Raw genomic sequence first — 16288 nt, 5'->3', positions numbered from 1 at the left:
AAGTAATTATAGTTTAAAGTTCTGTCTCCCCTCCCCTCTCTTTTTTCTGCTAACGCATGGTCTTCCACAAAGGGTCAATGTGATCTTTTTTTTTTTTTTTTTTATCCTCACCCGAGGACATTTTTCCACTTTTTTTTTGTTCAGATTGAGCAGGAGGGAGAGACAGGAAGAGAGAGAGAGAGAGAAACATCGACGCGAAGGGACACATCGAGTGGCTGCCACCCGCACGACCAACCAGGGCCGGGGACAAACCGCAACCGAGGTACGTGCCCTTAGCGGGAACCGAACCCAGGTCTCTCTGTACCGCAGGCCGACGCTCCAACCGCTGAGCCAAACCGGCCAGGGCTCAATGTGATCTTTACAGACTATAGAAAGGAGTATGACCATGTGAAACTAAGGAAAAGAACATTAAGCACATGTCAAGTAATCAGAAGTTTAAAATCTGTCCTCTGTCTATGAAACCAGCAAACAGTTGGTTATATAATTGGTTCAGTTTTAACTGGTTAAATAAACATCCTATTAAATAAATTAATAGGATGCAGTTGGTAACTTCCACTTTTCCCTACAACTAGTGGTGTTTTGGCAGGCAGCCATATAATCTGCAATAATCTGTCACTGCTCTGAAGTCCCACCTACTTCCTCTGTCCCACCCCCATTCAATCTATGACTGGGATACATTTGGCATGCTAATACAACATTCAGACAATCAAAGAAGGCCTATCTATAAAAACTAAAATTTTTGTAATTTGTACTTTTACTTATTTAACATTCATAAATTTAAAGAAAAAAGACACTATATGATATCACATTTCAAAGACTATTTGAATGTTTTAATTTCTTTTTATGTATTAGAAAGAATAGAGCCCCCAAATCAGTATTATCCATTGCAATGTTTCTTGAATAAAAATGCATCCTAAGTACAATTATAATACTTTCATTTAGACATCTAACTTGTAAAGTATTAGGAGTTTGGAAATCAGGGTTATACACATTTCATTTAAATCTTGTTCTAAGAGCCTTGTGAAGTTGGTAAAGAAACTATTAAGCTAGCTTTCCTGGTTTATAAAATAAACAGTTTGCATTAACGTTTTAATATACAAACTATGAGATGTTAAATTAAAAAAACTATCTGCTTTCCTACTTCATCTAATTCCATTTTATGGTCTATAGTAGTCCCATAATTTTTATCTTATGGTTAAGATATTTTACTTTTTAAAATATTTTATTAAATAACTAACTTTATGTACTAAAACAACAAAATTACAAAGTAAATGTGACCAAATCTTCTGACTTTTCTGTCTCTAAATCTGGTATTACATTCAAGAAATTACTCTGGTCTCTCTCCTATTTTCCCTCCGGTAAAAGAAGAAAAATAGGAGGTGATTTTGTTATTTTTTTAAGATCTCTAGGATGAATAATATGGCATTTTGAGTAGCATAATTTTGAAATATTGTTTTACAGTAATAATATATTCATTAGAATAAACTGCATCTGTTTAATAAACATGGCCTTTAGTATATTAAAACTTAAAAGACTCCTGACAAGATTTTGGTATTTTATTTGCAGCTCAGTATTTACCTTACTTATTCAGGAGAAAGAAAGAAGAAAAATCAAATAATTTTTGAAAAAATTCCCACTGTTATTTATTTGTAGAATATCAAACTACAATTTGAAAATAAATAGAGCATATGAATCTAGTGACTTTTGAGGTTGATTATTCTCAGCTGGACTTTGAGCTAAGGCCATAAATATTCACATGAAATTCCACAGAGTTTATTAGCAATATTTAGACATAACCTATATTTATGATAAAACACTAAATGTAAAAGAAAAACAAACAACAAGCTTACAGTAGATCTTCTCAAATGCATGTCCCACATTTCTAACTCAACATATAAAAACGACATAAAAATTCTTTATTTAGCTACAGCAATAATAAGATTGCCCCAGAGGTAGCTTTCTTTAAAAGCTGTCTCTTAATCACTTAGGAAAGATAAAACTGAACTCAAGTTGTAAGAACAGCACCATGCTATCAGCACCTTCATCCCGAGAAAGGAAGTTATTACAGACAGTTTTATAAATGAGGCTTAAAGAGAGTACTTCCTGGTCAGACAGTTAACGGCAACAACATTTTATACAGCTTTACATTTCGACATTTTGAAAAGAACTTTCTGAAAACTTTTCCTGAAAATGTCCCCCCAGTTCCCACAAAAGAGGAAAACTTGCTCAAGCTAAACAAATCTTAGGTAAAAATCTATGAAATTCTACCAGTGCCTACCATTATGGAATCATGTAAGTATCAGAACTTTTTATTATTATTGATAATAATATCAGCTTAAGTTTTTATTTTACATTTAGGCGCCCTCCATTTTCCTCCACCCTGTGTGCTAGCATGAGGTTTCCCAGGACATATTAGACGTTAAAAGAAAGAACTTAGTTAAAGGAAAGGAGGACAACTCACCAATTCCTTGATAATGAAGAAAATACAAATAATTCACATTTTAATTTTCAAATGTAAAGTTCATTCTCTTTTAAACGTATATATTTATATAAATTAAGAAATCTTGTACAATCCTAGTAAGGAACTGCTGATAAAAACAGCGTGACCTGGGCGCTGCATATTACTATGGGTATTGCAAGCTTAAGTATTTCCTGTTAGAACTCTCATTGGTTCCCACAGGTACAAGTGCCTATGGGTGTTGCCAATTTACCCCTCCTTTTGTAAGTGAACCACTAAAGGAGCTTTCAGGTTGGCATAATCAATGCTAAGAACTATTAGGGCAGAACTACCTTGGGCTAATACCAAGAGCCTCCCAAACTAGGCAGATTGTGAATTAGTAATTACCTATTTCAAAAGGGCTGGAGAAAATTTATTTCAACAGACTTTCATTATTTTTCTAAGATGCACTGTTATTAAGAATGTATGTGACTTCACTCAGCAAATATGTATTCACTGCTTTCTCTGTGCCTCTGTGCAAAGCACTGTTCTAGGCACTAGGACCACAGTAATAAACAAAACAGACAAAGTCTCTGTGGTCATTCATGCCTTATATAGTAGACTTTTGACAATTTCATATGATGAGAAAACCTTCATAAAGGCAGAGACTAAAGAAATTAGTATGGGAATTTGGAAAGTCAGTTGTAGTGCTCACTACTAAAAGTCACTGTAATTAAGGCTACCATGCTAAACCTAAAAGAATTTTTCTGGAACCTAGTCCATAAAACTAGGAGTCTTTATGTTTTTAATGTTTCAAAAAGGCCATGTTGGAGGCAAAGGCATATGTTCCAGCAGGGAAAAGGAAAAACTTCTCACCATGAGTCACCAGTGACTAAGTTCTTTTAATTCAGGCTTAAAACACATTTCAAACCCAATTACTTGTACATGTAGAAAACGGATAACCCCAAATTAACATCAGTAGCTTGATTTGACCAATTTTCAGTGATAATATCAGCATCTAAGAAAAACAAGTGAAGGGCTTTGAATGGGATCGTCCTCTACTGAATTTTATTATAATTTTGGTCTTCTTAGTCTTTAATGCCAAAGGGTGAAGTCAGCAAGCTTCCATTAGATTTTGTTACAATGAACAGTTTTCTTAGATTTTAGCCAGAATGAGACACAATCATCTTTAGATATATGGTGTGGTGGTAGGAATGGTTTTTATTTGCATTCAATGAAACAAAATATAGTAAATTCAAGGTTGCTCAAAAAAACAAAGTGAGCCCTGGCCGGTTTGGCTCAGCGGTTAGAGCGTCGGCCTGCGGTCCAGAGAGACCTGGGTTCAGTTCCCTCTAAGGGCACGTACCTCGGTTGCAGTTTGTCCAAGGCCCTGGTTGGTCGTGAGGGTGGCAGCCACTCGATGTGTCCCTTTCACGTCGATGTTTCTCTCTGTCTTCCTCTCTCTCCCTCCCACTCTATCTGAACAAAAAATGAAAAAATGTCCTCGGGTGAGGATAAAAAAAAACAAAAACAAACAAACAAAAAAAACAAAGTGAAACCCACAGAGTAAAATGTACAGATAAATTCTACTTTTCCAATTCTTTTTTTTTTTTTTTTTATTCTCACCCGAAGACATTTTTCCATTTTTTGTTCAGATAGAGCAGGAGGGAGAGAGAGGAAGAGAGAGAGAGAGAAACATCGACATGAAGGGACACATCGAGTGGCTGCCATCTCATGACCAACCAGGGCCGGGGACAAACTGCAACCGAAGTACGTGCCCTTAGCGGGAACCGAACCCAGGTCTCTCTGTACCACAGGCCGACGCTCCAACCGCTGAGCCAAACCGGCCAGGGCCTTTTCCAATTCTTTTATAGTTTATCTACTTAGGATTTCACTTCCTTATGTTTAAAATAATACCTTTTTAGCCAATAAACTGGAGAAATTCCAAAAGCCAAATTTATCTAGTCATTCAACAAATATTTATTGAGCACTTACTATATATTAGACATTGTTCTATAAGTTGGGGATATAGCAATGAATAAAGCAAAACCACCCCTGCTTTCTAACATAGACCCTAAGTTATAATATAGGGGTATAAGACAAACACATAAATGAAATATAAAATATTTGTTAAATCAGAAAGTGATAAGCACTATGGAAAAGAATGGAACATGAAAGATAGGGATAACAATATAAGTTTATTTGTTCATAGTTGCAAATTGCTTATATCACCAAGAAACTTTGCTTTGAAGACCAGAGTGTTAGAACTCTCCCAGACCCTACCTCTCTCTCTCAAACAACCACCCAACCACCGTCTGTTGCAAATGACAGAGAATCTTATTTCATCTGTTGCTAATACCTAGAGAAAGGAAAACAAACTTTTAAAGCCTTAAGTTAGAACCCATTCCTTATTGATAAAACCATCACATAAGGAAACAAAATTAATCCTAAGCACTCACTCAAAGGTCACTTTAGGAAATATTATCATTCCGAATATGAACATACACATGTCCATATACTTGCTACCACTAGCATTGAATTTACCAACTGTGAGGTTCAGAAGTGAATTCTTTACTTTAGAATTATCCCTGTTACCTGCACTAGTAGCTGTAATTATATTGGAAATATTATCTTTGGACCTAAAATAAGTATTTACATTTAATACAATTCAACAAATATTTATTGAGCAGATGTTAGTTGCAAGATACTTGGTTAGATGTATAAGACACTGTCCTTTTAAAACCAGGAAAATGGACATCTAGGAAGGATAAGACAAGCACAAATCCTATAATGTAATATCAGAAAGAATATTAGTATATTAAGAAAAGGTACAAAGCAAATATTCAAGGAATTCAAAGGAGAGAGTGGCAAGGAGGATGATCAGAGAAGGCCTCTTGAAAGATGACATTGGAGTAGGTCTGAAAAATGAAGAACAGAAGGCACTCTAGGGGGAAAATATGGTAGGAACAAAGAAAGGCCTGAAAGTGGAAAATAAGTAAGTGTTTGGTCAGTAAGCAGGCCAGTCTGGTTGGGGTTATTTATATAGATTATGGGGCAATAGAAACCTAAAAACAGGTTGATAAATATGTACTGAATTCAGTAGGCCATGGGAATTATTAAAGGTTTTGAACATGTGAGTGACAAACTCAGAGTTGTACTTAGGGAAAATAAGAAAGCAACCGCATATTTAAGAAAGGTGAAAAATAAAAAGAGACTGAAAAATTGTTGTAGTACTTCTTCCCTAGTACCTTATTAAGGACCATTGGGAGGTACAAAGTAGAAAGTATACTGAGTTGAAGAACCAGATCTAGGTCACAGTGGTCAATGTCATTGTCTGTATGACACTGGGAAGTCACTTACCCTCACTGTCTTAATTTCCCTGTGTGAATCTATTAATTACAATTTTTTTTTTTTTTTAGTCAGGAGTCATAAATTTCACCAAATGATTAGCTACTGGGAATAGAATAAAAAAAGCAATAAAAAATGGTTTCTCGTGATTAAAATAATAAGCAGCAACCATTTATTAAACACTTCCTATGCATTTGTCACTATGCTTGGCACTTTGCATAAATTGCTTAATTTATTTCTTAGAAGAATCCCATGAGGTATGTATTATTATTTTACAGATGAGAGAATTGATAACTTGAAGACTTAAGTAACTTACCCAGTGCCAGATAGCTGGCATAGTGACAAAGTCAAAATAGGTGCCTAGGTATTTCTGAGGCTAAGGCCCTTTCTTCTTCCAATATAGCTTTCTGTTTCCTATATGGTAGATAAACAAGGCTAACATTTGTTCATGTGTTCCAAATAAATCACTCTTTTGCTACCCTTTTGATAAAGTGTGGACATAAATATAATTTAGTTATTTATTGATTAATTCATTCACTCACTAAATTCACATTTATTGAGCGTCCTTTTTTACTTTGTACCTGGTACTATTCCTGGCATGGAGAATGCAAAGATAAGTAAGACCCAGCTCTGCCCTCAAAGTGCTTATAAGCAATAAAAGGCAAACATATGTAAACAAAGAACTGGTATACAACGACAGAAGAGGATTTTTTGCACAAGAGACAATGGAAGCGTAAAGGTACATGAAGCAAAATATTTAAAATTTGTATTTCAGCTATTAAATGTTGACATAGATCATTTAAAAACTATATTTATGTGGTTGTTGGAAATATTTGTGTATTTACACACACACACACACACACACACACACACACCCTTGAAAAAGTAAAGTCTAATGTTCACAACAGAAGGAAAATTAGCCATGAACTATGATTCTGTTTTGTGTGTCTACTGCCAAGACTAGATGATAAGTTTATTAAAGAAAGCATTCTGCCTTGATTAGTGCTTTCTATTGTAATGGGTAAATAAAATGTATTTAAACTGTCATAGCCTTGATTGCTATGGATATAAGCCAGTGTCATTAGACAGAAAGTGAAACATACTCCATAAAAATAAATATATACTACATGGGTCCTTGTTTGATCTGGAAATAAAAGTTATCCCACTGTCCATCAAAAATAGTGGAAGAAAGTAAAATTGAACTTTTTCAATGAGTACTTTGATAATTGACTAGTTTAATATTAAGCATAACAAAACATATAATGTGGGGTCGATTTTGCTATCCATCATTTCACTGAGACCAGAGGTGAAGTGAAAGGGCCCAAAACACTAGACTCCAGCTTGCAAATTTCATGCTGTGAGTTAGACACATGGGCCACATCTCTTTGTTTAATAGGAGTAGGTTTTGCTAGGTATAAAATGTTTATTCCAAGGCATCTTATTTTTATCTTTCACTCTGGGGATGAAAAATGTATATTTGTGAGATAACTAACAATTGTTAGGAGACTGTTCTGTGTTAACAAATCAAGAAACTGACCCTTCAGTCTTTCTATTGTAATACAGAAATAAGTTAGAAAGAATTTAAATATATTTCAATGTCTCTAATAAATCTTGAGTCAGAAAAAATACATTATGTTAATTTATAAAGTATTTACATAACTTTAACAACCTAGTATAGCTGGAATGATCAAATGTATCAATTTAATTCCTACTGGTTATCACAAAAATTCTAAGCAGTTGTTGTTTTTAATTTGGGGCCCATAGCTTAGAAATGAGTTAGATCACATTTTGGTCTATAAATAAACATATCTATTCTATAATTATAGTTAGATGGAATCTTACTTATTACTTTTTACTAAGCTGAGTCTAAGTTTAAGAAACAGTAACAAAATTTTAATATATCTTCATAAATAACAAAGCAACCAATTAAATGGCTAACTATAAGGCTAAAAAATTACAAATTAAACTCACTATGGTGAAATGCAATTAACTGTACAATACCCCATAACTCAAAATTACTCACTAATTCAAAACTATTCACTGATTGACAGGAATATGTCATTGAAGAAGGAAAAGAAATCTGAAAATGTCACGCAACACTTTTAGATGGAAACTTTCTGTCTGTTTTCTTTTTTGGGGAGAGGAAAGAAACAGAGTGGGGAAAACAATTATAAAAGAAAGAGGCTTTTAACAAAGACTAAAATAAAAATAGCAATAGTCAGTTTTCATTTATTCTCCTACACTACTGAAACCAACAAATCTGAACAGTGGCAAGCGATGAGGACTTTTATTAAAGTTGGCTTAAACATTAAACTAAATTAGATATCAAGGTAGACTCTGAGATTATAATGGTTTGACTGTATAGGACTCAAGTAGTAAAGAAAATGTAAAATGGGTTATTGCATTTACTGGGCAGTACTTGCATCCTGCTAAACTAATAGTTTAAGAACTACAAACCAAAAAGAACTTGCATTCTGTGGTTGCTGTAACCATTCATATGGAAGTGTAAGGCTCCTTCTTAATCTCTATTTTTGATATTTTTTAATGGAAAAGAAACAGTTTGGTATAATAACTTCATATATTTATAGTTCTTCTTGTGTTTATTTTGTGAAACAAATTCCCACAGAATTCCTACCCTCCTATACCCCTACCCCTCCTCTCCTCCAGGAATAAACAGTTATTGTATGTAGGTCCTGCCTATCACTAAAAATTCTATTACAATGAATCTCTCTTCAGGGTCTCTGGATCAATATCATAACGTAATGTGGTTGAAATGATTGCTTTAGTAATCACTCAGGGAAGTATCAGAACACTTTCTTTTCTTACAAGGAAATAAATTTAATGTTTTATCTTAAGGAACTACCATTTATACGAGTCAGAAATGAGCTAGTGAGTTCAATGAAAGGGCTTATCTGCTCAAACAGTTCTATTACTTTGTAGTATTATTGGTACTGAGATTCTCAATCCTTCTACAGACCATTTCATGTGTTATATGCACTACATAGTGAATATATGCCCCTTGTAAATAACCTCTTGTGTCAACTGTATTTATTTATTTATTTCTTGGTTAATCCTCACCCGAGGACATTTTTCCACTGATTTTTAGAGAGAGTGGGAGGGAGGGAGGGAGAAAGTGAGAGAGAAAGAGAAACATTGATATGAGAAAAATACATCGATTGGTTGCCTCCCATACAACCCGGACCCCTGGGCATCAAACCTGAAACACAGGTACATGCCCTTGACTGGGAATCGAACCTGAGACCCTGCAGTTGGAGAGCTGATGCTCCAACTGCTGAGCCAAACTGGCCAGGGCACTGACATTGTTTTTACTTGAATTCTACCTAGGGTTCTAGAAAAATTAATTTAATGTAAAAAAATTACACTGAATACATTTTAAATAAATGATAGTTGTCTAATACTTAAAATTTCTATTTGCTGTTGTTGTTCCTCTTATCTCCATGACTTCTATTTCTTAGAGGAGGACATCTAGTTGGTGGATTTTTCATAACCACATGAAGTTCCACACTTTCTGAAGCCAGATTAGAAGTGTTCAGTATCAGGTATTATCAAATAAAATCCCCAAATAGCACGTATCCTTTAATATCACCCTGATGAAGATGACTTCTGGAATTTTTGTCTTGGATTTAAATAAGCAGTTCTGTGTAAGCCTTCTACATTATGTCTCCGGGAAATAACACAGTATTTCTTTCTTCCTCTTAGTTGAAGCTGCCCATTACTAAACGTGGGCAAAGGCTTCTAATAAGACATATTCTAAACCTGAAACATAGAAGATATCTAAATAACTGTGAAATGATCTAGTAATTACATTTACCATTATTTCCCCCAAACCATCATTTTCTAAATCTGCTTCTATAAAAAGAAACCAGTTACAAAGAGAAGAGGTGTGGAGAAGCAACAGACAGAGAAAAAGAGGTGAAACAAATTCACCTGCAAAACTGCTGGGTACAGTTGCAACAAAGCATATGCATTCAAGAGAACCTTTGAAAGGTAGTCAGGCCAGTATTAACATATACTAAGTACTTTGAACCACTAGCCTGGTCATTTCACATCCCTCAAAGTAGGAGCCTGCCCCCCCCCCCCCCAATCTCCACCCCCTATAGCTTTCCTCTATTTGTTTTAGCATTTTGACAGACACACACTTGCCTCCCTCCCACCAGGGCATACAGTGTCTGGTTTAAATAGGCTTATCTCTCTCCTCGGCTTGTCTTGGACTTATGCCTAAAGCTCGGTCCTAGTGGCTTTAAGATAAGAAATCTAACTGGAAAGTGCTGTTAGTCTAGCAACTCCAAGAGCTCTTTTCAAAATTGAGTCTGACCTTCCATCTACTTCCAACACATCAAAGTTAAACAGTCACACTTAGTATGTATGCCTTTAAATCTGCACTGTAGACACTGACACTGATGTGCTGCCAACTCTGAGAAAGTTTCTTAGGTCCTTGTTGACCTAAAATGAAAAATACAGGCTCTATCAAAAAACAACAACATCCGAACCAACCCCAAACATGGGTCTCCAAAAGGACCCCTTTCCCTTTCAGCTTGCTTGGGATGGGTGGAAGAAGCCCGCTCCAACTTTTCGCGTTCTCATTAAGCTACCAAGGCCAGGAAGCCCCCCCCGCCCCCCACTTTTAAGGCATCCATGCCAAACTCGGAGGAACGAAGGGAGGGCCAGAGAGGGGGTCGCGCCGTCCCTCTCGCTGTTTCAAGAACTCGGTGCTGCCGCCAGCCCCTCCAGCCCGTGCGTTCCACCCAGACGTCTCATTACATAACCCCTGTTCCACCGAGTCACCCGCGTAGTCACTGGGGTCCGGCTGTCCCACGCTCACGCGCGACCCTCAGGAAGATCGGCTGCCTGCAGACCCTGCGGGCAGCACTGTCCCCTCCGGTCCGCGCGGCCGGCTGCTCCGACTCGCCGCGCGCCGCGACCCCGACCCGGGCTCCCTCGCCTCGCCGCTCCCACGCAGGGCCGGGCATGCTCAGAGCCGTCTCGGCCCCCTACCCGGCCGACCAGCTGGCCCGGTTCCTCTCGGGGACCTATCCCCCCAAGATCTGCTGTCCCGGGCCCTCTGGAGGTCCCCTGCCCCTCACACCCACTATCCCGCCCCCATCGATCTGACGTCCCAGCCGCTCCCGGGGATCCCCCTTAAACTCGCTGTCCCACGCTTCTCGGGGACCCTCCCTCATACCTGTCCCGGCCCCTTTGGGAACTCCCCTTAGACCCACTGTCCCGCTTCCTCTCGGGGTCCCTTCTCTTCAGACCCGCTGTCTCTCGGGGTCCCCCCTCTTCACACTCGCTGTCCCGGACCCTCTCGGGGTTCCCCCTCAGACTCATGTTCCCTGCCCGTCTTAGGGTCCCCCCTCTGCCCCAGCCCCTCTTGGGGTCTTCTCTCCACAGTCCCGACTGTCAAACCTGTTCCCGGAACTCCCTTCCCTCGGGTCTTCGCCGACCTCATTGCGCCCCGGGTCCCCTCAACTAGGCTCGCGCTGTCACAGCCCCGCGCCCTGGTGCTCTCACCTCAGACCTGCTGTCACCACCCCGGCCCGGCGTCGCCGCCGCCGCTTCCTCTCCCACACTTGTTCCCGAGTCGCTCTTCTGCCGCTTGTCCCCTGGAGGATCCCTGAGTTCTGTCGCTGAGTGCACGGGCCGGCGGCGCGGAGCCTCCGCGCGCGGTCTCTGCGTCGCGTCCCACTCTCTCACGCAGGACCCCGCCGCCGTCGCCGCCGCCGGGCGCCACACCGACCCTCCCGCGGCCGCCGCTGCTGCTGTCCGAGGTGCGGCTCTCGCCAGGGGTGGCCAATCGCACCCGACTGCGCCGAGCGCGCTCCGCCCCACGGTCTCAGCCCGCCCGCCCCCGTCCCCGGACCACGCCCCCAGCTCGACTCTGATAGGCTCTCTACTGACCTTCCTGGATCGTGGGGCACAGGCCTGGGGCCGGATATAGGTAGTGGATTGAGCTTGCCTGAGAAGCCGAGCGGTCGATGGCGTCTGAGGATTGGCGGAGTGGACGGGGGGGCGGGATGGGGCGGGGCGGGGCTTCTTGGGACACGGAAGAGCTTGCAACTTCAGTTACCCACGGGCCCGCCTGGGGTGCGGTCATTTTTGTTTGTGCAGTGCTGCGGCCAAAGTTCATGGCACTCCTTCCTGCTCCTTTACTTTTCTTGGGAGATTCCCAGAGGCCGAGGCCCTCTGGGACTCCCCTGGACCACCATGTTAGAGCCTTTGAGGACCCCGTTCTTTCGCTAGACCTTGCACAGCTTTCTAAGTAATTCTGCCAGAAGTTAATATAGCGTTTGTTCACTCAGGACTTGGAACTATTTCCTGAATTCAAACTCCCTCTCTCTCTCTCTCTCTCTTTTTTTTGTATCTTTGTCAAGAGAATGGCCCTACCTTCTATTGGGTTCAACAGACGTCAGTTGAATGCTCTTGGAAAAAGAAAAATCTAGGTACTAGATGCGTGCTCAGCACAACTAAACGTTCAGCACTGATGGGGCACGTTTTGATAGGTACAAGGGCAAAGCTTTAGAAATAATCATTTTGTGGGTTTTGTTAATCATTACAGGCGGAACAGGAACTGTGTGGTAGGGGAAACCCTGGTAGCTTTAGCAAGGTTTCAGCAAGCCTATTCAACATACTCTCTTTTCAGGGCCACATATTTTAATAGCTCTCTGTGAGCTGGTGGCCAAAGTGTAATAAATAGACTTCGACCCAAGTGCAACCTGTGATAATCAGAGACCCATCTTGACCCAAGGTGAAAGACGGTGCCTGCCAGGGGTGAAAGGACGTTTTGTTACACAGAGCCATTCTTTCTATTTTTGTGAAATTGGCTATGTTGATTAAACAATACAGGAAACGTTAAACTGCTACTCTCACCCCTAAATCCCAAAGATTATGGACTTTGACAATTAACTGTTGATGAAGAAATGGTTTTATTTTAGAGACACAATTTGATCCTACTAAGCCTTGTCAGATTTGTATGTTGGACTTCACTCTCTGAAAACGCTCCACCGTTAACTCTTTTTTGTGTTAACTCCCATTGATAAAATTTGTGTTCTAAACACTGTATTTTCCCTAGCGTTTTAAAATCATGCCCCATTCCAATTACGATGCTCCTCTTTCAAGTTTAAGTTTGAGTGGTAGGGTTTGCTGAGAGGGCCTGTGAAAATGGGGCTGGGGAACTTGAGGACTAGTTCTGAAGTAGATGTCTCCTGAGCAGTGTGACTGCGTGTCATTTGGGGATGGGATGCAGAGACATTTCAAGGTGGTAAAACTTCATTTTGAGGGAACTTGATTTCTATAGGCCTAGAGAAACTGTCCAAATTATATTAAAATAGCTAGGTCCTCCTTTTCTAAAGAGTATTTATTAAAAGCTCAACTTACCAATTCTGAAGTTGGCAATATGGATTGGAAGAAATGGGGTAAGTTTTCACCACCCAAGTATTCAGTTGTGTCTATTCATATAAAAAAGAAATAAAACATAAGCAAGATAAAAACCCAAGTGTCTTGGAAGGAAACCAATTAGCAATGAAATCAACTTTTTTAAAAAACATTTTTTTCCCTTTATTGAGAGAGGTTTAGAGAGAGAGGAAAGGAGATGGAGAGATAGAAACATCGATGAGAGAGAACATCGATTGGCCACCTCCTGCGTGCCCCCCACTGGGGATCGGACCCACAACCTGGGCATGTGCCCTGTCTGGGAATTGAACTGGCAACCTCTTGGTGCATGGGTAGACGCTCAACCAGTGAGCCACAAGGGCCGATTTCATTACAACAATGAACTCCAATTTCTAAAATGTTGGTGCTTTTTCTGGTGTATGATTACTGCTACTGATAGGAATTTAAATTGCTCAATATAGTTGAGTACAAATAATTTAGATGGGATCTAACAGCATGAATAAAGAAAATGACATCATGCCTTGGCCAGTTTGGCTCAGCTGTCAGAGCGTTGGCTCTCGGACCAGAGAGTCCCAGGTTCAGTTCCTGCTAGGGGCATGTACCTTGGTTGCAGTTTGCCCCGGGCTCCAGTTGGGGTCGTGTGGGTGGCAGCCACTCAATGTGTGTCTCTCACATTGATGTTTCTCTCTCTCTTCCTCCTTCCCTCCCACTCTATCTGAGGATAAATGGAAAAAAAAAAAAAAGTCCTCGGTGAGGATAAAAAAAAGAAAGAAAATGACATCATCCTTTGGACAAGAGACAGTTCTGAAATCTTAGTTTATGTATAGACAGTGAACCTACAGTAAGCCCAGAGAATGACTCTTACATAGAAGGAGCTTCAGATCTCTGAACTCCTGGAAAGACATTGTAGCCTCCCATCTGGAAATTCTTGAGTTTTGTTTGGAGGGGAAAAAAATTGCTCACAAATATAGCCAAGATTTTAAAGAAGGCAAGGTAGAAAATAAGAAATGTTAAAATAAATGGGATGAGAATAAGGTTTTGTACTTTTTGAGAATACTTTATGGGGGCCAATTCAGAGATAAATTTGGTCGTAAAGGATCTGAGAAGCAGAATATTGGATTTCACCCTTTTTATACCATGTTCAACTTTATAGTTTTACTTTTTCTATGGAGACTTGGTGCTACATAAAGAGTAGGGTTACTTTGGAAAAACCATTAAACATCTCACTTTTTCCTTATCCCTTTTCTTGCTACCCACAACCAGAGAAGGGACATCCTAAATTTGTTCATTAAGCAAAGCTTATAACTCTGTCCCCCTTCTACTTGGAATCACACAAATCAATTCATGCAGAGATTCTACTCTGCTGTTTTCTGTTTCCACGCAGCATCTTCCTCGAGTTAGCTTAATTAACTTCCTGTAGGCAAATGTGCCAGTTGAGAGCTGGTTAGCAAGATATCAGATTGGGGGGGAACCACCTTTAAAAAAATAATATTCTAAGAAATATGAGGCAGCTGTGCAGTAGAGGGCATGGTTCTGACAGTCCAACTAAAGCAAACTGGACGCTATCGTTGTTTAAAGGCAACTGACAGCTCTTTTCTCACCTGTAAAATCGGGATGACATCTCATTGAGTAAACCTATACAAACAGAAAGGACTCCCAGAGGCTGGGAAAATATCGGTTTGCTGACTCCAGGATGGCATATCAGCATTCTTGTCTTTATTTTAGTTTCCAATAAAGATTCAGTTAGTCAGGGGAGGAACCAGGTACTTTTTCTTCGGGATGATCACGCAAATTCTAGATGTCTATGTTTAATGTCGTTCCCCTGCTTAAAGAAGAGACCACCTCTACCTGCCAAAAACCCTTCAAACCCTTTGCCTCCCAGGTCGCTAAGGACCCTCTCTTTAGCTCTGGCCCCAGGCGCCGCCTGGTGGTTGTTTCCGGAAGTCGCCTCTGAGCTTCAGGGTCCTGACCGGGACCAGGCCTGCCCATCTATTTGCCTAACTCTAAAGATCTTGTCTCCGCCCCTATTGACTATCCGTTGAGGATTTTAAGGCGGCGATAAAGAGGCTGGAGTTAAGGCGAAGGAAGCGTCCGGAGGCCTCTCCGTTCCCTGAACGATGGCGAAGTCAGGCGGCCGTCGGGCAGCTCGCGACCCGGAAGTTGCCAGCGGAGCGAGGCCCCGGTTGCCGAACGCGGGCGCGAGGGGAGGGGCTAGTCGGAGACGGGGAAGAGGTCGCCGGGGTTCCCGCTTCTCAAGTTGGCGGCTCCCTGGGGGGCGGCTTGGCGGGCGTCGAGGCCGCAGGGCGGGTGGCCGCCGTCCCCGGGGGGCACCCTCCGCTGCTGTCAGAGGCGACATGAGTGCCGCGGGGCTGCTGGCTCCGGCCCCGGCCCCGGCGGGAGCGCCGCCGGCTCCGGAGTATTACCCCGAAGAGGACGAAGAGCTGGAGAGCGCCGAGGACGACGAGCGCAGCTGCCGGGGCCGCGAGTCCGACGAAGGCGCGTCCTTTAGCTCGCTGGGCAGCCGGGGCGGGGGTGGGGGTGCTGGGGAGGGGGGCGGCGCGACCTCCTGGGCTTGGGGCAGGCTGGACGGGCCGCTGGAAGCACCGCAGCTCCGGGAAGTTTACCCACCTTGCTCAGGGGACCGGGAAGCTCTGGGTACGTCGTACCCTAGTTACGGGAAGAAGGGACTTGGGGAGCTGTTGTCACCGCTGGAAGTCCCTTCAAGGTTCTGCTCCGTCCCTACTGTCTCTGCTTGAACCCCGGGTCTTCGCGGGTTGGAATGAGAAAGCCTTCCATTGAGTGCCCCTCCCCTTTTGGTTCCCGAGCCCATTGGATCGAAGCCGTTGGGCCTCCTAGTTCCCAGGTTGCTTCCCCGCCCCCCACCGTCTACCCCGGGGACATGCTTTAGTCACACTGACTTTGGGCAGTGCAGTACAGCTTGGCTAAGAGGATGGGACCTGGAATCAGATGTGGGTCCAAATTCGGCTCACTTAAGGCTGCGTTTGACCTTAGACAATTTACGAGCCTCAGTTTCTCCAACAAATGGGGCTTGCTCGTGTAGGTGTGAGGACTGCATGAGGTGTGTAAATAAAG

General features: G+C 41.6%; 2 protein-coding genes across 3 annotated transcripts in view; one reads left to right on the top strand and one right to left on the bottom strand.

Moving 5' to 3' along the window:
• Positions 1-11583, bottom strand: part of TAOK3 (TAO kinase 3) — a 161390-nt gene extending 149807 nt beyond the window's left edge. The window contains exon 1 of one of the 2 annotated variants that reach the window (XM_036277178.1): positions 11318-11583. The gene's annotated coding sequence lies outside the window, so the exon portion shown is untranslated. Of the gene's footprint in view, positions 1-11212; positions 11232-11317 lie in introns of those variants that run through there. The other variant, XM_036277181.1, reaches the window with a different exon arrangement.
• A 3951-nt stretch (positions 11584-15534) lies between these two features.
• SUDS3 (SDS3 homolog, SIN3A corepressor complex component) overlaps positions 15535-16288 on the top strand; it is a 36079-nt gene continuing 35325 nt past the window's right edge. Inside the window, exon 1 of the mRNA XM_036276547.1 lies at positions 15535-15691. Coding sequence (XP_036132440.1) covers positions 15550-15691 — 142 coding nt within the window. The 5' untranslated portion in view covers positions 15535-15549. The remainder of the gene's footprint in view (positions 15692-16288) is intronic.

This window comes from Molossus molossus, unplaced genomic scaffold, assembly GCF_014108415.1.
Source record: "Molossus molossus isolate mMolMol1 unplaced genomic scaffold, mMolMol1.p scaffold_m16_p_22, whole genome shotgun sequence".
In the NCBI taxonomy this organism is placed as follows: Eukaryota; Metazoa; Chordata; class Mammalia; order Chiroptera; family Molossidae; genus Molossus; species Molossus molossus.
This window is presented reverse-complemented; position numbering and strand designations above follow the sequence as displayed.